The 26,995-nt window shown below is 38.9% G+C and overlaps 1 protein-coding gene across 1 annotated transcript in view; it reads right to left on the bottom strand.

Moving 5' to 3' along the window:
- Nucleotides 1–23,180, bottom strand: part of P3H2 (prolyl 3-hydroxylase 2) — a 110,951-nt gene extending 87,771 nt beyond the window's left edge. The window contains exon 1 of the mRNA XM_072142577.1: nt 22,637–23,180. Coding sequence (XP_071998678.1) covers nt 22,637–23,038 — 402 coding nt within the window. The 5' untranslated portion in view covers nt 23,039–23,180. The remainder of the gene's footprint in view (nt 1–22,636) is intronic.
- Nucleotides 23,181–26,995: the final 3,815 nt, after the last annotated feature.

Below are 26,995 nucleotides of genomic sequence, written 5' to 3' on the forward strand. Positions count from 1 at the left end.
ATCGTCACGTCCAAAATATGATAATGGCAAGTGATTAAAAGGCCATACAGTCTTAAAAATGCATTGAAAACTTCATCAAAAGTCGAAAAAAAAATCACACCACCCACAGCTCTGTACACCAAAGAAAGAAAAAGTTATTAGCGCCAGAAGATGGAAAAATTAAAAAAAAAAAATTGTACAGGAGGTTTTAATTCTTGTAAATGTATGAAAACATTATAAAATCTATACAAATTTGGTATCTCCGTGATTGCACCTACGCAAAGAATACAGTAGACATGTCATTTGGGGCAGACAGTGAAAGCCGTAAAATCCAAACCCATAAGAAAAACGGAGCAAATGCACTTTCTCACCGATTTCACTGCATTTGCATTTGTTTCCCGCTTCCCAGTACACTGCATAGAATATTAAATACCATCACTATGAAGTGCAATTTGTTACACAGACAACAAGCCCTCGCACAGCTCTGTACAAAAGTTATAGACTTTTGAAGGTGGGGAGTGAAAAAAAGTTAATGCAAAAACGAAAAAGGGCCTGGTCATTAAGGGGTTAACATAGGGCCTGCAACCCACTTATGTCTGACTTTGCATGATAAATCTGGTGCACAGTAGGAATGAGCTCAGGAACGGCCCCTAATTTCTGTCTCATGATGCCCAGTGCAGCGTGCGCCACAAAATGTCGCGTGGACCACAATTGTGTTGCGTGCACCAGAAATGTATCTCAGACACTTCTTAAATACCTTTGCACTGAAAAACACAGGCAAAGTCTGACAGAAAACTGGCGCACAGCTCTTAGTAAATGTAGGTCATCATGTCAAACTTAACATGTAAAATAGACCTTCTACTAATGGGGATGGAGTAAGAATATGGAATGTGCATTTGCTTTTTGCATTCTGTAACTGATGTTTTATGATTTACTGATTTTTCCATTACCTAAAGGAAGAAGTATCAGTTATCTTACTAGACCAGGACTTGGATCCAGAAACACTACTTATGTCTTTTACTTAGGAAAATAAACATGTACATTGTAAGTGCAAAATGGTCAGTTTCTGGCAATTTAACACAATAAAACTCTGTGAAATCTATTTAAAAAAAAAATTACTGTAAATAATTTTAAAAAACTACAGGGATCAAAATATAATTTTCTGCGGTAATAGGGAGTTAAGGCTTGGAACATTTTTAATCTTACTTCACTGTATTGTATTGCAGATCTTGCTTTCATGTGGCCATTCTCAAGCGCTGACCTTTCCACCTACATTCATTTATAATGTTAATAGCAAATAGAAACATGAATGTTTCTACAAGGGTAGCAAAGCAGCAGCATTGGTGTTCCAATACTTGTAGGTGGTTCCTCTCCATACAGAGGTAAAGGGATTCCAGATACTGTAAAAAGACTATTCCATACTTTATGCAATAATGTCTATATAGAGTACCTAATCCCTCTCCTTAAAGGGGTATTCCAACAAGTATACTTAGAATAACAAAACAACATATTCTCTAATTCACTGTTATTAACAAAAATACAGCATTTCACAGATAGAATTCCAACCTCTATTAGTCATGCTGTTTACAATTTGGTTGCCCCTGGATAGGACTCCATATCCTCTGACTATGGTTGGATTCGTTTCATGAATAGCTTCTCTTGTCTGCACACTGCAGTGCGCTCTGCCTCCTGCCCCTACCCTGTATTACAAGACCAGCTCAGACACAGGCACTTCCTGCAGGCAAGCAGCAGTGTGCAGAGACTTACTCTACAAGCTAGAGGGAGAAATATATCAGAGCTGACTCTGTGTGTGTTATTTGTGGATAAGCAGAGCTGACAGTGTGATTGTGTTTTATAGCCATCTCATGGATCTCATCATCTCTCATCTCTAATCTGTCTCATCTCTCTGATAAAAGTGTAGATAAACATGTACCCTAGTACATGGGGATTTGTCAGCACACAGGGATCATAGCACAAGAGCGATCATGAAGTGTCTGCTTAGAAAATCCCCGCTCACACTCTGGAAATTGACACTGGCCACGACCATCAGTTATAGGAGCTAAAACAGCAATAAAACTGAATGAAAAAATGATTCAAATTTGAGAACTTTCTTCCATAGGCAAACTCCTTTGCATATTTGACTGCACAGTAGCATTACAATGTGTATTCTATCTCTGCATTGATACCCCTGTGTACATTGTAACATCTTTCTGTACATTTCCCTTTCCTATTTCTTTGATACAAGTACCCTCTTTCTAAGATATATAGGAGAAAAATAATTCAATTGTCCGTCTATATCATTTTGTGAATAATCATGATTCATAGGAAGAATACAATTGGTCCATACAGGATATTAAAGGGGTAGATGTATTAGCCACATATTTGTATGGCTTGACTATTGCGAAACACTTAACACAATTCATATGAAAAACAGAAGAATTGAGGAGGAGTGTTGGAAAAAATTACAACTTCTACAATATTGTTCAAACCACAAGCGTACAAAATAAAAGCTTGTCCCATGAATCAAACAGCAGTAAAACATTTTATGAGTTAAAAACTAATAGCATTTTAGCAATAATAACATTTTTTATGCATAAACCAGATATCACAGTTTTCTTAAAGGGAACCTGTCACTACATTTGCACATATACAGTACAGCCAGTGACAGGTTTGTATATAGCTCTATTAACTGACTGACACCCTTATTTTACAGTTTACTATTCTTAGAAGGCAAAAGGACCAACGGTAATGTCACTGATCACATGTTATGAATGTAACACAAGGCACAATGAACACAATGGGGCAGATTTATCAAGCAGTCTGAAAGTCAGAATATTTCCAGTTGCCCATGGCAACCAATCACAGCTCCCCTTTAAAATATTCATGAGCACTGGTGAAATGAAAGCTGAGCTGTGATTGGTTTCCATGGGCAACTGGAAATATTCTGACTTTCAGACTGCTTGATAAATCTGCCCCAATATTTCCCATCTGCACATAGAGCTATATATGTGTGTAGTTGAATATTAGCAGACAGGCCCTAGGTATAAGGAGGCAGAGCAGGGATTTGAAAAGACACAGAGCTGTCAGTCATAATAATGGGGCATGGCTCACTGCTAGCCTGGGAGAGAGAAGGGTCACAGATACCAGACATACCATACCAGTCACAAAAGCTAATTTGCATATCAGAAACATGTCTGTAATTAAGGTACAGTGCCCCACTGGCAGCTAATTTTAGGTGATATGGGTAGGACTTGTAACCCTTTATCAGCAGGCATTGTTAGTCACAGTGGTCAAAATCTGTTGACAGGTTCTTTTTAGGGCATAACTTCGTACCATTACTATACAATTGTGTTTAGCTTTTAAAGATTATATTAACACATTAAGCATGAAGGCTTTACATCTAAAATGTTTGGTATTTGAGGATTACTACTTACTTTTCTACCCCTTCATTGAACTGCATTATGCAGATTGGCTTAGCTAATTCTAAAAGGATAAAAATAATGCATTTGTCATGGTGAGTTCACGCGATACGCTGTATTCAGACAGTCCTTTCTCCCCTTACTGGGTCATTAAAAAGAAAAAAACTGTACTCTTTGTTCACCAATAAGGTAATTATAAAGGTTTCCAGTTTTGCAAAACTTTACCAGCATTAGCCTTAAAGGGGTATTTCCATGCTATTGTTCGTATAATGAAAATGTATACAGTTTTCCAATATACTTTCTGTATTGATTCCCTCGGTTTTCTAGATCTCTTGTTGTCCTTCTATAGAAAGCTTCGTTGTTTATTTCCAGTGGACAGAAATATGACCATAGTCACTAGGTACACGGCTCGCTATAACACACAGCTCTGATTACTCTCTATGATACTAATGAAATGTGCAGCTGTGTGACCATGGTCAGATCTCTATCCACTGGAAGTAAATATATAAACTTTCTATAGAATGACACCAAGCAGAGATCTAGAAAACTGTGAGGAATTAATACAGAAATTATATTGGAAACATTTATAATTTTTCATCCTGCAATAACAGAAATTTAACGAAATGAGAATACCCCTTTAAGTTCCTGGAGCCAGAGGAAATGAGGGATGGGTCCACCATCTCTGTATAAAGACTATTTGCATGTCCTTTTGTAAGCAATTAATCATTACACTCAGATTGTTGGGTTGGGTTAAAATACACTGCTATAGACAGATATCAGAGCAGGAAACCAACATCTCCATTCTCTTCATAGTGGCTGAACCAGGTCAAATGAAAGGGAGCTGATCTTCAGTAATGTGGAGCTATTGGCTTTCTGATTTATTCCCTGTACATATTCTGCTGAGAACAGCAGGTCTGTAGGGTGATGGGTGTTGGCAATCCACCAATCTGATGTTGAAGGCTTATTCTATTTTGTAGAATGGAAGACCCCTTAACAATTGTGAAGTCATGAATAATAGTACTGGCTATTAGACAATCTAAAATAATAGTATATTTTTAGAGCGTTTAGTTTTGGTGTAAATATTACCCTCGGGAGACTTAGTTTCTTTGTATCCACAGTTATGTTTTAAAATATAATGGATATGTTATAAAAAACAGCACATCCTGTCAAGCGGCCAACTCAAGCGGCCAACTGTGTTTTGTTGGCTTCATAAGACTTGTGTCCACTCTTTTTTCTGCCTGGTAATGAAATGACAAATAATCCTTCCACATTCTACAATTCTGTGAGCAAGGCCTCTGGCATCACACTTTGTGCAAAGTCACGCTTGCAGCCAAGGAGGATAACTTAGAAAGATACATTAACTACAGCTAGCAGGGACGTGGAGTGAAATTAATGAACACAATGCCAATTTTCTTAATTAAATGCTATGATTTAATGTCCTTATTCTTCAGAATTTATGTTGGCAGAAAAATGTCACTGCTGGTCTCTGCCTAATTACATACAAATGATTTCTAATTAGGCTTCTATTGTGTGGATAATGCACAACCATCTGGCAGACGCAATACTAAATACATTTTCTTTCCACAAAGTTGTGCAACCGAACAGTTGTTCTGAATTTAGAGTTTGCAGGATTTCTTGGAAACTCAAGTTTAATTTGTACTTCCTAAACTCATCACATACAATCCTAATAAGAAACAGCCTGGTATAATGGGGTCCATTTTAGCTCACCTGCAATAAAATAGCTTGGTTCACTATCAAATTATGTGTAATCTACTAGGATTACAGGCATAAAATGAAAAATATTCCTTCGTATAAAAGCTTGATGATGCATGACCCTAGCAAAATATAGAATCCCTTTCATATTAGTTTCCATGGAAAACAAAGTTTTGCAATCATCTGATCAGTGATTTGGTTGTTATTTTGGTTATAATAAACTATGTTATGACATATGACAAGCCGAACAGAACTAAACCTTACAAAAAATAAACCATAGATTTGCACCTCCTTTAAAGAGAACCTGTCATGCAAATTAACCCACCCAAAATAAATAATTAAAAACTCTGAATAAAAAGCATTGCCCTTATCCCTAAATGGTATCTTTCCATGGTTGCAATGTTAATAAATCTATTTGTAAACTCATATGCAACTCACCTGATGTGAGCCCATCACCCTGAGTCTAATGACGTCCTGCATATTCAGTGATTACTCCATTGTCCCACCTCCTTGTTCTTGATTGACAGGTCTTACTGTTACAGAACATGCTGCTATGTGGAACATTGAGAGGGAGCTGTTACATCATTGGCCACTTCATGCCATGTGATCAAGGTGATGTCCTCTGACATTTGCCCAGTCTACACCATGCATGTATCTGATCACATGAAATCACAGCAGCCCCCATGGGCATGGTGAGTAGTAGAAGTCTGTGGAGGCATGCTGTGATCACGCCATGATACTACCTTGTTATCAGATACATACATTGGTTAGATGTTGCAAATGTAACTGGGATTACATCACCCTGATCACATTTCATGCTGAGAAGAGGCATGGGAACATTTTTGTGAAAATGTGATGACAGGTTCCCTTTAAGCTCCTGTGCACCATCTCACCCAAACAATATAAGGAAAAATAACTTAAGTAAAAAAATAAGAAAACAAACATTTTTCATAAGCATTTGGCTTTTTGTAAAATGTTGTTTTTCTAGGTGTAGTACTTGTTATGGATAGCACACTGACAAATTATATTCTATGAGCTCACACAGCCCTATTTGCCATAGATCTGTGTGCAAGCCGACTGAGCACCTAAACTCAGATTAGGTCCTATTTAGCAAATCTATTCATTCTGACACCGAATTGAATGACAATATTTAGGTTTCATTAGATGTTATTTAGATTAAATTCAGATTAATTTTCTACATCTGCTAGTAAGTGTCCCTGGTTTATTATGCTTATTTTGATGGTAAATTTCCATTAAAGGAAATCTACCATCAAAATCAAGCTTGATAATCAACGGACATTTGGTCTTGGGGGTGTTACCATAGCCCTTCCGTGCTGCAGATTCACAGGCTGTGTGCAAGGAGAACTTCCGCCAGCCCACTGGGGGCGGAAACTTCCTCTGCTGCAGTGAGATTAACTCAGGAAGAGGGAGGGGGAAGTGCTGAGGGAGTAGATGGGGAGTCTAACAGTATCTGAAGCTGGAGCTCAGAGGGCCTCTGGTAATGCCCTGAGGAGCCCTTTAGGCTAATAAGCTTAATTTTAAAAGTTGATTTTAGAATAAAGGAGGCTATGGATAACAGTTACTGGATCTATGAGTAAGTGTACTTGGTCCCTTGATCTTGATTTTAGATTTAATTTAAAGGAAATCTACCATGGGGAAACTGAAGTAGTTCCTGATGCAGATTTCCCATGTCTGCAGCAGCTGCATCCTGTTTTTACCCAATTCTGGGATGCCGCTGCTGCAGAAATAAACAGCAATTTAAGATTATGCAAATTAGTCTCAGAAGGTACTTGGGGTAGCCTCAGAGTGCTCCGGGCTGAAGGCTACTTCACCTCCTATAGTGGCCATTTCAGACCCACCTGATCCTTTGTCATTTAGTTATTCTTGCAAGTGCGCAGTAGCTCATAATAAGTAGGTGTGTCTCCGGCAGAGGGACAGGAGCTCCTGTGCTTGTTCAGAGCTTGATTGATGCCGGAGATGCGCCTGCTGCCTGTGAGCTACGGCGCAGAGCTTCTTTGATGCTGGCGCACCACAAGCAGATGTATATGAGCTCTACAAAAAATGTGTGTAGAAGGGGCACTGCTATTTGACCTTTCAGCAGTATTAGGATAAACCCAGATCTCCAAGGCCTTATTTTTCCTGTTGGAGAGGTATGACATATATATGTGTATATGTGGTGGTGCTCAAACTTAGTAGAACATAGAACAGAGTCACATATTCATCATCGAAGAGGAAAAAAAAAGTTGGCACTCGCCACGTCTGAAATATCATCTGCTTTATTCTTTATTTCTTTGCAGGGAGAGGAACATTGTTACACAGGAGTGTTTAGAGGGACGAATTGTTTCGCACATATTTCAGTGCTTCATCAGATGTATATGAGTTACTGCTCATGCACGGTGCTCACGAGCAGAAGGCGTGTCTCTGGCAGCACAAGAACAACTAAATGACAAGGGGGTAGGCGGGTCTGAAATGGCTTTTGGAGGCCACAACATGCCTCTAGTAGCCTCTAAAATTAATTAGCATTATCTTTGATCAACGTTTATTTCTGCAGCAGATGCAAAAATGTGATGCAGATGCTGCAGGCATGGGGTATCTGCATCAGGAATTACTTCAGAAGGTAGTTTCCCCGTGGTAGATTTCCTTTAAATAATTGTGTCATAAAAAGTGAATTTGAGCTTCCTGTGTTATGATTCAGGCTGTTTCCAATACAGGGAGAAGAGATAAGATAGATGACCAGTGCCTGTACATTTCCTGTGCAGCTTGTTTGTCTCAAGCTTAGACATTTGGAATTTACACAAGCTGCTACTTTTCTGGAACATATCCAAAAAGACCATTGGGTTAAACTAGAGATGATAAAAAAAATATCTGATACATTTTAGAGTTCATATTATATAATTATACTGTATAAAGTAACAGTTACAATATATACTGAATCTGTATTAAGTGCAAGAATGCTATTTCAAAGGCTTTGTCCCCAGAGCCCAAATAACCGAGCCAATGACTGCACAGCCCACCGACTGTAGCATTCAATCTTACCAGTAGATGAATGGAAATCACTTACAAATTGATTACAAGTTGATCAATGAGTGTTGGCTGAATTTTTAGTTACCCATATATGTGGGCGTCTGGTTCAGCCAATCGTGCGATTGTTGTCAACAAAGAGGCACAAGGCTGTTCCTAGATGCCCCAAAAGGCAGTTTATCTCTGCTAAAAACAAAAAGATCAGGTATAAAAAAATCAAGATTGTCTACAAGTCTCACAGGTCTGCAGGTTCTGCTGATCTTTATTTACAGTATATGAAGACATTTACCATGTTTGTACTAAGTAATCTTCACTTTCTAGCGATGGGTACTTGTTGGAACAAGTACAGAACAAAGGTAAAGTTATATTTAAAGCAATCAGACATTTTCACAAACTCTCCCTGCCATGCACCACGGTTCTTTGCCTGATATATTTAAAGGGGTATTCTCATCTGAGCATTCACATTCAGTTTCATTAATCTGCCATATATAAACATTTCTACAATTAGACGTCATTAAAAAAATGTTCCTGTGTGAAGATAATTTCCGATAAATGTAGTGATATGGTCCCTTAGAAAGGAGACCCTGGATACGACCACCTCCGCTGCAGTAATTGCACAAATAAACAAAAAGTTTTTGTATATGAAATATACGGGAGATACTGTATGTCCCACAGCCGTCCTGTGGTAATGATCGCTGAATCCAGGTGGTCAATTAGGGCTCAATAGCACATGTCTGGCCACCGCTGCCAGAGAGCAGGGTGGTCGTAACCGAGGAAGCTATCTGGTTTCTAAGGGACAGCATGGCTATGTTTTTGGAAAATTATCTTCACATTTTTTTTAATAACATCCAATTGAAGAAATGTTTATAAATGGAAGATTAATAAAACTGAATGTGAATGCCCAGACGAGAATACCCCTTTAAACAGGTTGACTGTGATGGGAAGTTTCTTTAAGCATAGATTGTATGTTTTTTTCACAATATCAGGGGCCCACAAAAATATTTTTTTTCCATTTCGGACAATCACTTTAAGTGGTTCTACTACAATCTCATTTGCTTTACTTATTATGAAAGCTACCAAAAAGGTGCAATTTGTAGTGAAAGATTGATAGTATCCATTGATGATCAGAGACAATTTTTGTTAGCTTCCTAGTTCTTATTTATCTACAGAACAATGTGGTTTTATATTAGCTACTTTGAAACAGAACCCAAAAAAAAAACCAGTCATATAAAACAAACAGCCCTAAATATCCAACTCATATGCGATGCCATGGACCATATGGTTGGATAAGTGCATTAAGTATTTCAGTTCCATTGCTCATTTGTTGGGTTTTGGCCCTGTTTACTTTCACTATGGATGAAATATTCCACATAAACATACTAAGTAGCGGATGAGTCATGAAATCGCTTACAGGTGTTTGGATGAAATAGAAATGAAATGAGAGAAAATCACAATAAAACAGATTTGAATATGAAAAAGAAAACTGAAATGGTACTGCAATACAGGCCATCCCCTCATTAAGAACACCCGACTTACAGATGACGCCTAGTTACAAACGGACCTCTTGTAATTGGTATTTTACTGTACTTTAGCCTTAGGCTACAATAAACAGCTATAACAGTTATAAAAGGTCTCTGTAATTAAGCTTTATTGCTAATCCTGGTTCTTATGACAACCCAACATTTTTAAAATCCAATTGTCACAGAGACCAAAAAAAACTTGCCTGGAGTTACAATTATAAAATATACAGTTCCGACTTACATACAAATTCAACTTAAGAACAAAACTACAGAACCTATCTTGTACATAACTAGGGGACCGCCTGTACTTCATTAGAAAATGTTCTTTTTGATTTAGTTCTCCTTACATGCCATTGAGGGAATCCAAATGTGTATTTAACAAGAGGTGCGGAATGGGCGCGTCAGTAACATGTCCCAGCACTGGTACTGACTCAGCACTCAATACCAGCTGGAGACTGACAGACCCAAAGTATTTCCTTAATGTAATGCCAGCTACATGAATAGACACGGCAGCTAAGATGAAGGTGGGCAGCAAGTGAAAACGCCCGGAAATTCTATGAAGCCTATGATTCTATGGCAGCCAAAGTTACACATATCATTTGTGTGGGTAACAAAGTACAGTGTTCTCTACTATTCAACCTAAAATAGATACCAGGCGTTGACATGAGTCTTCATTCCCACTCAAAACATTTATAGCTTCATGTCCAATTACTATTTATTTATAGCACTTCCAACACTACCTAAGTATTGTCATTACTCGTAGTGCCCAAGTGGTTTCACAAGGAACTATGTAAAAACTTTTTGACTTCACAATACAAAATGCCTGCTACACAGCAAAACGGATATATTTTTGGTAAAAAAGATAAAGAGTTTCTGCCAGATGAACAAATATTTTTCATAAAACTTTTTCCCATGACATGAGAGCATACTTTAGTTGATATAACACATCTTCCCTTGAGAAATAGTTGAAAAGTACCAAGTAGGGAATCTGAAAACCCTTGTTTCTGCCCAGCGACCAGTAAATAGAATTCCAGCTACTGAACTGCACACAATGTACTCAGAGATGACTCACCAAAAAGAACAGAACTCCAACATAAGAATGCATCATCCTGGAAACAAGTAGGAACAAGGGTCATTAGCATGGAAAGATAGTAGCTAGACAACCCCCTCTCAAATACACAACATGTGGGAGTGGACAGAGAGAATGCGAAGAGAGGTACTAACAGCTTGTGAAGCTTCAGCACAAAGGAGCTCTGGTAACGCCCACTAGAGCACTTCTGGCTCATTAGCATAATTTGCTAAGTAGATTTTAGAAGGAAGGAGGCCATGTATAACAGATATAAGATTACCACAGTCATGGTGACTCAATCTATCAGAAATTTCCTTTAAACTAGATTTAAATGTATAAAACCTTTAATTCTCAGGAAAGTTTTTAAGCAGCAAGATAAAATAGGAATAACCTCACTTTTATATGTACCAATCTGTTGCCTTTTCTGCTCCTTGAAACACATCCCAAAACTTGCTTTACAAGAGGAAGTTGAAGTTTATGATTAAAGAGCAGATGTCCTGTGAACTTCCACCCACACTTTGGCTGGACTTATGGGACACTGCAGCTTTAGTGAGACAGACAAAAAGACTTCCAAAACACTTACAATTTGAAAGTCTGCTTCAACTATTGCAGATCTGCCATATTATTTCAATAATCCAAACAGCAAATTGATATATACTGTAGCTCTGTATGAAAATATTGTCACATTATTTGTAATTAATTTTATGCCTAATATGCATTGAGCACCCTTATCTGATATCGACAGCTATGTCTTTACATAGCAGTCAACAAGAAAGATCAAGACGCATATTGGACTCCTATGAACAACTAGAAGAGATGACACATGGAAAAATGGTATGCATATGTCAGATGCTGTACCATCAATAACAGAAAAATAGAAAAAAAAAAATAACAAAAATAGAACTTACTGCTCAATTAGAAACTATTAAAACAGACAAATTCCCTAAAGCCAAACAAGCATAAGATTAAGCCCACATGAGTAAGTCAGATGCCCCACAAAGGACATAGCAATACTTTGGTACATGGTAGAATGTGGTGAAAAGTACAAAACGTAATATTTCAGCACTAAAAACACATGTGATAATGAAAGGTCCAGAATATGGCTCACATGCATCCAAAACTATGTGCAGTTTGCCTGCGAAGTGTGCAGGGTGCACCAGATTCATAAATGTGGCGCATGGTCCGAATGAGCACTGGATTCAGGGCAGAATCTTCTGTTGCGTTGGGTATAGTGCAGCCGCAACACAGATGTATCACAGACACTTTATAAATAGCTGTGCAAGCAGTTTGCACTGAAAAGAAAGTGCAAATCAGACAAAAAACTGGTGCAGGGCCTTTAATAAATCTGGGCCTATCTCTTTTTATAAGAATGTGAATGGGACACCAGGACTTTAGCCAGTAAAGCCATCAATCTATTTTTATGTGGCTGATGTTGGTGAACAACGTCTTCCCTTTCAATAAGATTTCTAAGTGAAAGAGCTGTCATTCTATATACCAATGCAGACATTTTATATACCAACTAAGGTTGCTGTTAGTTTAGTGGTGAAAAAGCTGGTAAGGAACTCCCTTAAATGAGACAGGTCATAAATGAAATTGTAAAAGGTCCAACTATCATCACCTTCATAGTACTGACTGAAGGGTCTATAGACTTCCTAACAAGTGCAGGCTTTAATACAAAACTCCTTGAGAATTTAATGTCACAATTTTATGATCTTCTACAACCTAAGTCACTGGTTAGCCCTAACCTAATCATGCAAGAGTCATCATGTACGCAGCCTGCAGCATGGGACTAGAAAAATTTTATTTTGGACACAGAAATTAATTAAACTATTATAGGTCTCAAATTTTTACTTAAAATATTCCACTTTAACATCATCAGTCTTAAACCAACTACAAAGCCTGCAGCAACAAATGTTTGTTTTCCTGTTGTCAACTAGTAAATTAAAAATGTGGCATTTCTCAAAGGTCATAGAAAAGTGAAAATAATGCCCTTCTATGTGAAAAATGGCACATCTGCATAGCCAAACAAGAGCTGGCACCAGCATCAATACATCTACTATACAATAGCAAGTTTTATAAAGGGACAACTGTGACTTGCCAGGCAGAAAATAATATGATGTAATCTATAAAAATGTCATAATACTAAAAGAATTATAAATCACATTAATGAAAACATTCTGCCCACATTTCTGTCTCTCATACTTTCATTAATATTACACAATTACACAAGTTTATAAACTTAAAAAGAATGTCACTGCATGGACACTTTCTCACTTTTAGCACATCCAGACTCTTCAGTGTGGCTATGAAACACCCTGGTGATTCCTACATAATAATAATATTATTATTATTATTATTATTATTAATTCTTTATTTATAAAGCGCACACAGATTATGCAGCGCTGCACAGAGCTTACCAAATTGGTCATACATAGAGATATGTCCTGCCTCACCTTTCTTCTTGGCTAGACATATATGTGTACAGTAATGTTCTTCCAATGCTCAAAGTTTTCAGCTTAGATATAAATTAATGACATCATGTCCATTGTTCACAAGACTTCTAAGCCAATCACTAGCCCCGCCGGCCTCAGCAGTTACATATGTGTATAAGTTCATGTGATTACTGAGGCCATTCATTTCTGATCAGCCATAGGAACAAAGGATGCATTGAAGCATAGTGACTTTAGATTTCTATTTTTTTAATGGTAACACCTGTCACCTGTCCTGTGCAATTTTTTTTTTTAATGGTCATGATGAACACATATATAATAGTTCAAAAGACAAGTATTTAAGGCTGGTTTCTTTTTTCCAAAGTCATATAGACCCTACACTGTTAATGATTTTGACTACTGTTGTGGTATGGTTAATAAACTGATTTATACCTCTCCTCTACCATCTCAGTCTATCACCCAACCCGTGATCTTCGATCTGCCAGTGATCTTAGATTATTTTCTACCTTAACTCAAACCTCCCACTCACATCTCCAGCACTTCTCCTGAGCTGCACTAATTCTCTGGAATGACCTTCCCTGGACTATCAGACTAATACTCACCCTCCAAAGTTTCAAATATGCCCTTTAGTCAAACTTATAACACTCACTAACTGCATAAAACTTCAACTCTCTCTTTGCTAGCCGAATCTGTGTCATTCTCACATCTGTTATCCGGCAAACACCAGATAACAAGCTCCAGTCTTCTCTGCAGTCCCATTAACCTTTGTATATATACGATGGTAGCTGATGACTGGTTCAAGGAGCAGCATTTTTATTTATTAAATAATTTTAATCCATTCCCTTGTAAAAAATGGCTGGACCATTATACAAACTCTAATACCTCTTGTGTCACCCCCTCATCCTCATAGACTGTAAGCTCTTGCGAGCAGGGCCCTAACTCCTATTGTATAACTTATTTTGTATATGTCTCCTATGAGTTGTAAAGTGCTTTGGAATATGATGGCGCTATATAAGCAACGATTATTATTATTATTATTATTAGACAATATCATCTATCCACTGCAATCAATGCAATAGCATATGACCATTATGTAGCTGCATCAGTTACTGATTGAAAACAAAGGCTACATCATCGGGGCAGCTGTAAATGTGAGAAAACTGAATTTTCGGTTTCTGAAAATAATATAATCAAAGTATAAGATTTTGATAGGAAACAAGTGATCGGTAGACTGTGAATACGAATTTTTTGCACATATAGCACTTCACCGGATAAAGATAGAGATTAAAAAAAAGCTATTTTCCTTTAAAACACTGATAATTTCCTCTGTAGTTTATTACATTTTTTGGATTCCATTAGTCTGGCTTCAGTGACATTTACAGAGCCAAAGCAGCATACTCATCTTAAAGCGATTTAACAATCCGCGTTAAACGATAAGGCAGATTCTTTCATGTTGAACGTGACCAGCAGTTCAGCATGTGGAGTGTTTGTTTATTGAGCAATAAAACGAGGTCTTCAAAAAAAAGAAAAAATTAATATGGTCTTAGTAACCGGTTCATAATGGGCTGCATTTGGACACTGATACTAAAAAGGAATTGAGAACATGGTCCACATCCAACCAGTTGTTATTTGGCCAGATACTTCAGAATAATAAAACTTTGACTGAGGATTATGACCTGTCTAACTCGGGAACCTACTCTACGGCACTGGTATAAGTGACAAAGGACACAAAGGATACAAAGGACACAAAACTTATTTCACAAATGCATTTGCCCGCTATACTAGCTGGTATACACGGAGGTAAGTAGTCCATGCAGACCAGAAATGTAAAGATATGTGCTTTTGGCACCGGCTCACGAACGGAGCCGGCACCAGAAGCAGCGGCTGTCAGCTGTCTAGTACAGTTGACACCGCGCTGTAACACCCGCGATCGGAACCGGCTCCGTTCGTGGGTGTTAACCCCTTACACGCAGCGGTCAATGTCTGAATGAAACCTAAGCCTCCATCACAAAGGTACTGTTTATGGAATCAGCTTACTAGAAGCCATTAATAAGAGAAAGTGGCAAGATATCTTTTAAACGACAAACTGGTAAGGTGAAGGATCAAATAGTTAAAGGGGTTGTCCAGTTTCAGCAAATATTTGATATGGTTTGTGTAAGCAAAAGTTGTACAATTTTCCAATATACTTTCTGGATCAATTCCTCAAGGTTCTCTAGATCTCTGCTTGCTGTCCCACTATAAAAGCTTTTATTTTTACTTCCAGTGGATAGAAATCTGTCCATGTGATGTGATGCAGGTGCACAAGCCATTAGTATCACACAACTACTATTACTCTCTGTGATAGTAACGTTTCGGGCACATGCATGTCCATCACATGACCGGGGACAGATTTCTATCCACTGGAAGTAAACAAAGAAGTTATAAGAAGACAACAAGCAGAGATCTACAAAACCGTGAGGAATTGATACAGAAAGTATATTGGAAAATTGAATACCTTTCCCTACACAAACCATATCCAATATTTGGAAAAATTGAAAGTGGACAATCCCTTTAATAAGAACAAGTGCCATTCTATTATGCCGCAACATCATTTAGGATTCCATGTTGTTTACAGCATGTCTAAGCCATGTATCCACTGCAACCAATGCAATAGCATGTAACCTTTCACCATACAGCTCATGGACTGAGCCCTCTCCATATGTAGTGGATGCTTTCACGTCCCGGTGGCTAGATACTTAGCGCACCAGAACGCACTATAACGTCCTGCTTCTGGCACCGGCTCACGAACGGAGCCGGTACCAGAAGCAGCGGCTGTCACCGCGCTGTAACACCCGCGATCGGAAGCGGCTCCGTTCGTGGGTGTTAACCCCTTACACGCCGCGGTCAAGCATGACCGCGGCGTGTAAGGGTCTTCCCCCTATGGATCGGATCTCCCGTGCCGCTTACTGGGGGATCTGATCCTCTTCTGGACAGCTCCGAGGACTGGCCTTTTCCCCCGGAGCTGCCCGGTCTCCCTGCCAGTCAGACCCCTTCCGAGTCTGACTGTAAACTGTCTGAGCATGCGCAATTATTATTAATGCCCTTTAAAAATGCCCTAAAAAGTGATTTTAAAAAGTTACGCAATCTAAAATAAGACCACTAAAAAGAACAATCATTCTTGCAAAAAAAAGCCCTTAAACAGATTTGTGAGGTGAAAAATAAAAAAAGTTATGCATATGAAAGACGGTGATGCTAAAATTAACAACAATTTTGCCAAATTACTTTTAATTCAGTAAAAATGGGAAAAAATAAAAAATATATATAAATGAAGTATTTTCGTAAATGTGGCGACCCATACAATAAAAATAATATACTAATTTTATGGTATGGTTAACGGCCCAAAAAAAACACATAAAAATTTTCCCAAAAATTGATGATTTTCATTTCCTCCACCAACAAAGAGTTAATTAAATATCACCAATTAGCTATAGATGCCCCAAAATTACGTACCAGAAAAGTGCATCTCATGTGGCAAAATAAATAACCCCTTATAGGTCCACAATAAAAAAAAGAAAAAAATTATAGCCTGTACAATGTGACATCGCAAATCTGATCTGGATGCCGCCGCCTTCCCTTCTATGCCCGTCCGTGTAACCATACAGCAGGTCACCACCACACATGGGGTATCGGTGTACTCGGGAGAAATTGGGTATCAAACTTTATGGAGCCTTTTTTCATTTAATCCATTGTAAATGTTTAATTTTCCACCAAAAATGAGTGTATTGTGAAAAAATATTACAATTTGCAGACTGCACCTCCATTTTGTTTTAACCCCTTTAAAACACGTAAAACAGGGTTAACAAACTTCTTAAAAGTGGTTTTTCATACGTTGAGGGGTGTAGTTTCCACAATGGGGTAATTTACGAGTCTCACTATTATTTAGGCCTCTCAGTGTCAATTAGAAGTTGAGCAGGTCCATCTAAATACGGGTTTTGGTGATTTTACAAAAAATGTGAAAAACTATACCTAAATTCTGAGCCTCATAACATTCTAGCAAAATATGTGGAATCTTAAAAAACCATGCCAACATAAAGCAGACATTTGGGAAATGTAAGTTATGAATTTATTTGGGTGCTATGACTATCTGCATCAAAAGTAGAGAATTTAGAATGTTGAAAATAAAGAATTTTTCCAAATTTTTTCAAAATTTTTTTTTTTTCATAACTAAATGCAAAAAATTTCATCCAAATTTTTTAATTAATTTGAAGTACTATGTGTCACGAGAAAACAATCTCAAAATCCCCTGGATATCTCATAGCGTTCCCACGCTATAACCACTTATAGTGACTGTCAGATTTCAAAAATGGGGCCACGTCCTTAAGGCCAAAAGAGGCTGAGTCCCGTAGGAGTTAAAACACTGCAAGACACTGGGTTCTTGTTAACGATCGCTTGCGTTTTCATAGAAATGCATTTGTAAATGCAGCGCTAACTATAGGTGTGACCGTTATGTTTTATGGGCGCACAGCGAGGTGCAGAAGGGAAGGAGCGCCCTGCAGCTGCCAGGATTTTAATTTTCTCATAGGCCCCTTTTGCAGGCTATAAAATTTTAGCTTTTTCGCTATTCTGGCCATTTGATGCCATTTTTTAGCGGGATGAGATGTCTTTTCCAGTGTTACCATTTTGGGGTTGCTATCCCCTATTATTGAAAATTTATGAACTTTTTTTTGAGGGCAAGAGTAGAAAAGCATCAATTCTGTACTGGATTTTTTTTGTGTTCACCGTATAGCCCAATTATCTTTATTCTATGGATCTTTATAATATCTTTATAAAATATCTTTATAAGATATTTATAATATCTTTATTATTATGTTGTCTTTATTCTATGGGTCAATACAATGTCGGGGATACCAGACATGAATATTTTTCCTTAGGTTTTACTAAATTTGCCAAATAAAACCCTAATGTGGGGAAACATCTATCATTTGTTCATCGCTGTCTTCCGAATGGCATAACATTTTTACTTTTTGGGCTACAGAGCTGGTTGATGGCTTGTTTTTTGCGGGATATGTTGTTCTTTGCAACATCATCTGTATCTGGAGTACATATGTTTTTTTGATCACTTTTTATTGCATTTTTTGTGGGATTAAATTGGTAAAAATCTAAATTCTTGGTGGGTTTTTAACAGCTTTTTTTACGGCATTCATTGTGCAGGTTCAATAATTATTTACTTTTATTCTACGGGTTGTTATGGACGCAGTGATACTATATGTGTGGGGTTTGTGTTATGATTTAGACTTTTTTGTGCATTATATGTCTCTTTATATGTTATGGGGCTTATGGGCAGTTTTATTGATTTATTAATTTATTATTATTGAATAACATCTTTTTAAACTTTTTTACTAGTTCCACCATGGGACATGAACAAGCATTCATCTGATTGCTTGTTCATTATAATACCCTGCAATAGTCATGTATTGCAGGGTATTAGCAGTGTCAGCCTATGACACTATGCCTGCAGACAACCATGGGTCCTGATCGGACCATAGAAACGTTTGACTCCACCCCCGAAGACAGCGCGTGCGGGGATCGTTAAAATGCTGACCACGACATTTAATGGGTTAAACACCCGCGATCGGAGCCCACACTGACCGTGGGTGTTACACTGGTGTGTCGGGTGTTAGTTAGTGTAACACTGGGGTGTCGGGTGTTAGTTAACGGGATGTTACCGGGATGTTCTCGGACGCAGAACGATAAGGGCTTAATGGATTCACTGGAGGAGATTTATCATGAAGTTTGTGAGGTAAAACTGTTATAGTTGGCCATGGAAACCAGTCAGAGCTCAGCTGTAATTTTATAAACAGCTTTGGGAAAATGAAAGCTGAGCTTTAATTGCCATGGACAACTCAAGCAGTTTTCCTCTAAGAGACTTATGACAAATCTCTCCAACTGTATTTATCTAATGAATCCAGCTGTTTAGACTACAGGTAGTTGTATTGGTGATTTTTTTGGTGATCAGAAGAAGCAAGACAACCAACTTTGAGCCTTTTTTCTGCAAAAAAGTGCAACTTTTGCATCCTCCACACCAGGCAGCAATGTTACAGACACAGGTGCAATTTAACACATAGAAAATCTACCTAAGACAAATTAGACTAAGAAACGAGACAAAAAAGGAGATAGACCGTCGGGAAAACAAGAAAGAGAAAAGATAAATCTCCCCCGATGTAGTCTTAACCCAATATCTCTGCAGCTGTTTTCTGTGTTAAGGACCAGGTAATTTTACAGTTTTTTTGTAAATGCCTTCTGCAAGTTGTAACTTTTTTATTTTTCTGTTCCTTTTGCAGCTTGGGTTCTTGTTTTTCTTAAAGCTGCAATGTAGTATTTTGGGTGTCAAATGTCCTCTCTGTGGAGTATATTTAAAGATACCAGTGGCCTTCAGGTTACTAGTGAGCTGCACAAGGGACAAGTTGTTGTGCATGCGCAAGATTTCCAAACAGCCGGCTGATGTCTGAGGATAGCGGGCCGGACAGAGGGGGGAACACTATGCAGGCAAGGGGTGTACATAATTATATGAACGCATTACGGGAGCCCTGGATTTAGATGAAAACTGTGCCATCATCCCCTAGGTAACAAGCATGCATAAGAGGACAGTCTACCATCATTACCATCAGTCTGTATCATAAATCTACATTTGGTGGTAGATGTCCTTTAAAAAAGAACGCAAATCTGACATTTTTTTAGGGTTTTTAAAATGAGACGCATAATGAAATCCTTCTAGGGAATTTTTTTTTTTTGCTCTTCTTCCCAGCACCTGTTTAACTTTTTTGTCAATGTTTTTTGTTGTTATTTGTACACATCTGGGATTTTTTGACTGCATTTAATCAAATTTTTCGCGACCAATGATTACAAAATGTCAATTTGAGCATAGTTTTTCTTTTATTATTTTTCACATTATTCATCATACAGGATAAATATTATTCTAATTTTCTAGCCTGAGTGGGCACCAAAATGTTGGTGCTGTTACATTTTTATTTTTTTCTAATTATTTTTAGACTTACTGTTTTGCACATTTTTATTACTTTACTAAATAAAACGCTATTAAAGGCAGCTCTGTGGTCCTGCGTAGACCCTGTGCTGCAGCATTTGCATGTTTAAACACTGGGATTGGCGCATTTCTGATCCAGGGTCTTAGTACCGGGGCTGGGCTTTGATTATACAGCCGAGCACCAGCACCAGCAGGATGCAAGGTCCTGCTGCCTTCTTTTGATGTTGCACCATAGAAAGGCTTGCATCAGAAGAAGTACCCTTAATGACCCCGGTAAAAAACCAAAATAGAGGAAAAACTGTATTTCATTTATATAAGAGCCAGAAAAGCTCCCAAAACCGTATAAGTTGAATACACCAGGAAAGACAGCATTAAAAAGTGTTCATTTTTATCTTTCTGCTTCCTGTGAAAATCAGCATTAGTTCAGAGGAGGCTATTAGAGGCAACTGCATGCCATCTACCCATCCACAGTAATATAACCATTCATATATGGAAAGTTTAATTACTAGAGAGACTTTCTGAACATTGGCCGCAGCTGGCTGCTTCTGATGTTCACTCACTCACAACGTTCCCCTTTCTTCCCCCAGATGACAAGATTACAATTGGAAGATGATGCGGACATGGAAAAAACGATGTGAAATGAATGAGACTAAAGTTTTGTCTGAGATCCAAAAAGGCTTTATACAAACAAGAAACTTTCTATACTCACCTCCTCCAGAGCTCCCGTTCAGCCGTAGTGCCCCGGTATCTCTGTTTACAGAGGCCGGTGGTACCATTCCAACCACTGCCTTGTGCCTTCTCAATGCACCAGGAACTGTATTGTTTAAGTTTTTCATTAATGTTGTCAGCTGAATGACTGTGGTAGAGTAGCAAATAGTTACAGATCATGATTTACTGATTTTCAGTAGATCTATATTCCGTTTATATTTTTCGTACAAGCTGCACAAAAGTGGATCAAAGAATAAAAATTTTCCAGTATATATAATATACAAATCTTGTCAAACTCACTGAACTTTATGTTTCTCCAGCACCATGGACATTAGACAGACTGCGCTGCTCTATTTCTGAAAGGTTGCAATGAAAGTTTATCAAGCATATTCTAATATTACAGATTATAGAGACACATAAGTGCTCAAAGTGATACCATATTCTGGAATATCTATACCTCTAACTGAGAAGTTAAGTCTGATCATGGGAGGTAGTGCTGTATTCACAGCTGGACCACTGATGTTGGCTCTGCAATAAGTGGTGATGTAAATGAGCAAAAGTTAACATTTTGTAGTTTAGCCAGTTATCTTTGATCAAGGAAAGTAACATGTGTCTTAACAGACTGTTAAACCCTGGTGATATATTTTGACATACTATAAGTGCCAGTTTTCCTTTACACTACAACATGTACAATGTACAATAGCATGAAAAGGTGCCACTGCTTTTGGAACCAATGCAAGGCACCTCAGCATCACATTAGGGTTCTGAGCCACTGGTTCCTGGACACTGTACTGGAAACGTGTCACTATGCAATTGAACAGATCCTTTACACTATGTCCCTGTTTTGGATGTATACATTTTTCAGACAGTGGGGAACATTTATTAACCCGATAATGCACTCTGCTGCGATTCACTAAGATTGTGCGCCCAATATCGTGATTGTCGCTTCCCTGCTCAGGTCCGCCGGAGTTCACCTTCTTCTTGGTGCATGTTAGTGCATTGTCTTGCGACACAATTAGAAACTTAAATCCCGCGCTCAGTCCGAATCAGTCAGATCGTCTGACGGCACGCCCCCCCACATGAAAGCCAGCGCAGCTGCGCCACAATACGATCACGTGCAGCACAATACCAGCGCAGACCCCTGTTAAATACCTGTCAAAACTGCGCAAATCCCAAAAAAAACAACAAACAGATGAAAGTGCGATCCACGACCCTTAGTAAAAAAAAGCTCCAATATATTGACATAATTGTGAGTATATTGTAACATTTTGTATCTGCATAGCCAAACCCTTCTCATCGAGGTATAACTACCGAACATAACAATAAATAATAAGTAGAAAACTACAAATATTATATTCATTAAAGGGATTATACAAGAAGTGTGTTTGACACTTTTTTGTTCTTAAAGTACAGATAAGTGAGAAATACAACTTGGTCAGTAGCTGCAAGATAACTGTGATAACAGTACCAAGATAACTGCAAATGAATATGCAGACAATATTATTTTACAGATTGATAAATCAATCCATCGAGAAGTGGATGGTATCTTATAAATAAGTCATTACAGCAATCATCATCATCATTTACTTTAGAATGGAAAAAGTTTAAAACGGAAATATAGTTATCATAAAAACCATAAACATCACTTAAATATGTAAATAAACAGTAGCATCGCTGCATATGTTATAATATATATATTAACATATTATTTGACCCTACACCAGTTGCAGGCTTACCTTAAAGTACGCCCTCTGCAGGAAGTTGTAGGGGATTCTCCTGTAGAACTCGCTCTTGATGTCCTCAGTGACTCTGTGCCTGGACAGTGCCCCCAGGCTGCCCTCCTCACACTGCTGTACACAGGCTGCCCGGTGAAGCATGGCACTGGCAAAGTTTAGATCCCAGGGTGTGAGCTGGAAGGGAAACCTCTGCTTACAGCCCAGCCTGCAGCTTATCTTGGTCTGCCTGAGCTGGGAGAAGCTGCTGAGAGCCATCTCCATATAATACACCACCTTATGGAAGTCACTTCTATAATAAGCCTCAATCCCATTGTCATAGAGCAGGTCATAAGGCTCCAGAGTGTGGCCGAAGGAGAGCAGGAGAGACAGGAGGAAGGGGATACACAGCTCCTTGTAGTGCATGTCTGCTCTCACTCAGGCTCTGGAGCCCTTTAAGAAGGACTCTGTGCTAGTGCTGGGAGCACCATGTGCAGGACTGACTCACACTCAGGCAGCCGGCACACTTAAAGCGACACACACTCCTTTAGGAGGAGTCCAGAGCCGCAGCAGCCTGACAGGGGGAACAGCCAGCACCTCTCCCACAGGCACAGAGCTGAACAGTTGCCAGTTTAGGAATGCTGGAAGAGCCAGGCTATTTCTGTGTCCCTGGGGACTTCAAGCATTCTAGACTCCAGTAAGAGTCACAAAGTGAAGGTGTATCCTCCCTTTATCTAGCAATAATAGTCTGGTGGATTGTGATTCCCTTCCCTTTGCAGTTAAATCAGAAGTAGTAAAAGTAATAAAATACAGAAACATTTTGCAGGCAATGTATAGTATGTTATTGCCAAGGCATCTGTTGGCACAGAACATCATTGCTGTGGGATCTCCACAATGAGCAAACATTGGTGCTGGAGCTACAGGTATTATGGCTGAGGAGTAATCCTTTGTTTTTTTTATTGTAGAGGCTGGGGACACCCATGATGTAATCATTCTAGAATGTCCACAGTGAAATTCTGCAGTATAACTAGCTGTTATTTGCAAGCCAAGATCTGCAGGAATATGATGCAAGTTCAAATTAAAGAGAATATGCCACACATATTGGTTTTGTCTCACAATGTAACTCATTTCTCTGATGTTTTTTGATTTTCTAACTCTATTTCCGCTCTTTGATTATCTGGACTGCCATCTTGCCTGAGCAGTGTTATCAACATTAAAGGGGTTCTCCAGTGACATACAAATTAGCCCAGGATTGACAGGATAGGGGCTAATTAGCTGATTGTGGGGGTCTCAGTGAAAGGATCCCCACAGATCTGTTGGTATCCCATTGTTACCCAAGATGAAAAGAAAAGCCTTTTGCACATGCTCTGTGCTGGATTCGGGTCCGGCCGGGTTTTATTAAGGTAGTTCCTCCGCCGTCCACCAGGTGGCGCTGCTGCGCTGAAGAGCATCGGAACGCACTGGAATACACCGAGCCGGGCTGAGTGAAGGCAAGTGCAATTTTTGCGACACATTTTTTTTTAAAATGTGGCGGTTTTTCCGAATCTGTCGGGTTTTCATTCGGCCACATCCCCAGATTTCCGTCGCATGCATGCCGGCGCCGATGTGCCACAATCCGATCGCATGCGCCAAAATCCTGGGGAAATCGTCGCAAAACGGAAATATTCGGGTAACACGTCCGGAAAACGTGAATCAGGCCCTTAGTAAATGACCCCCATTGTCTCATTGTATTGTCATTTTTTTGTTTGTTATTTTAGAAGTGTAATATCCCTGTGTGCTTTATTCCGCTGATATTGTATCTTTATTTTCCCCATGATATCATTATTTATTGTCCCTGTAGTGTGACACCACTGGGTGTATTATGTATATACTGTGACATCTGTGTTTATACTGTATTGTGTTGTGACATCACTGTATTTATCATCCCAGTATTGTGTTATCACTGTGTACAAAATTCCAGAATTATATAAGTGTCTGTATTATCCCTGTACTGTGACATTGCTCTGTGTATTATTTAAGTACTGTGACATCACTGTGTTTATTATCACTGTACTTTGACATCACTGTGTGTATTGGTGAAAGCACCTACCTACATCATAGAGAAAGATGAAAAGAGGAGAGCTTCTGGGGAACAGGGACAGCTGTACGTGGTGTTTATTTTTTTAATTATTTTAAACAAGGTATAAAGGACAAGTGGGGGCCACAATATGGGGGGTTTGAGAGGGAGCCAACAATAAGGGAGGCATGAGAGGGTCCACAATATGAGGAGATGAGAGACCACAATATGAGGGAGAGATGAGAGTGCCCAAAATATGAGGAGGAGGTGAAAGGGGTCACGATGTGATCAGATGAATGGGTCCACAATACGAGGTGGAGATGAGAGGATCTACAATATAAGGAGGAGGTGAGAGGGTCCACAGTATGAGGATGAGATGGGAGGGTCCACAAAATGAGGAGGAGGTGAGAGGGTCCACAGTATGAGGAGGAGATGAGAGGGTCCACAATATGAGCAGATGAGAGGTCACAATATGAGGGCGAGATGAGAAGGAGTGCAATATGGGGAGGAGACGAGAGGGTCCACAATATGAGGAGGATATGAGGGGTCACTACTACTGCTACTATTACTATTTACCGAACACAACCATTTAGGTCTAAACACATCTGCGTTCAGGGAGGATATTCTCCAGATACTCCTGAAATGCATTTTAAAAGGCAATTTAATTACATCTTGTGCACATGGTCTTAGGCTGCATTCACATTATGTGTCTCCATTGGGAAAAATGCACCTCATTGGGATAAAATACACCTCAAAATACATCCATGTTTTCCTGTACTTCTGTTTCAGAAGTACAGTGGGTACAGAAAATATTCAGATCCCTTTAAATTTTTCACTTTTTCTTTCTTTGCAACCAACTGGCCAATGAGCTCAGAGACAGAATTGTGGCAAGGCACAGATCTAGCCAAGGTTACAAAAGAATTTCTGCCGCACTCAAGGCTCCTAAGAGCACAGTGCCTTCCATAATCCTTAAATGGAAGAAGTAGCAGTCCAGCAAAACTAAGCAATAGTGGGAGAAGAGACTTGGTAAGAGGTAAAGAAGAAACCCAAGATCACTGTGGCTGAGCTCCAGAGATGCAATAGGGAGATGGGAAAATGTTCCACAAAGTCACCTATCACTGCCGCCCTCCACCAGTCGTAGTTTTATGGCAGGGTGTGCCGACGGAAGCTTCTCCTCAGTGCAAGCTGCATGCAGTTTGCAAAAAAACACATGAAGGACTTCCAGAATATGAGAAATAAGATTCTCTGGTCTGATGAGACGAAAACTTAACTTTTTAGTGTTCATTCTAAGTGGTATGTGTGGAGAAAACTAGGCAGTGCTTATCATCTGCCAACTAGAACTCAGATTGGGCCGAAACTTCACCATCCAACAAGACAAAAACCCTAAGCACACAGCTAAATAACCAAAGCAGTGGCTTCAGAACAAATCTGTGAACAACCTTGACTGGCCCAGCCAGAGCCTTGATCTAAGCCCCATCTCTGGAGAGACTTTAAAATGGCTGTCCACCAATGTTTGTCATCCAACTTGAGGGAACTGGAGAGGATTTGCAAGGAAGATCCCCAAATCCAGGTGTGGAAAACTTGTTGCATCATTCCCAAGACTCATGCATTTACTAGCCCAAAAGTTGCTTTTACTCAATACAGAGCAAAGGAGCTGAATATTTATGATCATGTGATATTTCAGTTTTTCTTATTTAATCAATTAGCAAATATATCTACATTTCTGTTTTTTTTTTCAAGATAGGGTGCAGTGTACATTAATGCACAAAAAATAATTTTTTGATCTTCCAAATTGGCTGCAATATAAGAAAGAGTGAAAAATTTAAAGGGGTCTGAATACTTTCCATACCCACTGACCCATGGCCCATTGCTCTTGCTATTAATTGTATCTGAATATGTCGATTCTTTTATTATTATTTATTCTTTTTTTTAGTATGGACCTGCTAAAAACTTTTGCCATGTCTGTAATTTCCATGGGTTATTATGTATCACTTAATGACCCACTGGCCTCATAGCAGTCCCATGATCTGTCCCCATTGGAGACAAGCATGATGGTAACTCTTAAAGAATATGCCAATCTATCAAGGGGTGTTAACCAGCAACTAACCCATTGATTGGCCCAGGTCCAAAATTGAATGACAGCTGCTGTAAAAACTCATGTTGTACATGTCATCAGCTCTTGAACATAAATATACATCACTATCAGCATGGCGGTATTATTTGGTATTATGTAACACTTATATTTCAGTCTTAGGCTGCATTCACACAATCAAGTAACCACCTGGCTGCAGCTGTGGTGGGTACGGTCGGGCCCACTGGAAAGGAGG

This window comes from Engystomops pustulosus, chromosome 3, assembly GCF_040894005.1.
Source record: "Engystomops pustulosus chromosome 3, aEngPut4.maternal, whole genome shotgun sequence".
Classification (NCBI taxonomy): domain Eukaryota; kingdom Metazoa; phylum Chordata; class Amphibia; order Anura; family Leptodactylidae; genus Engystomops; species Engystomops pustulosus.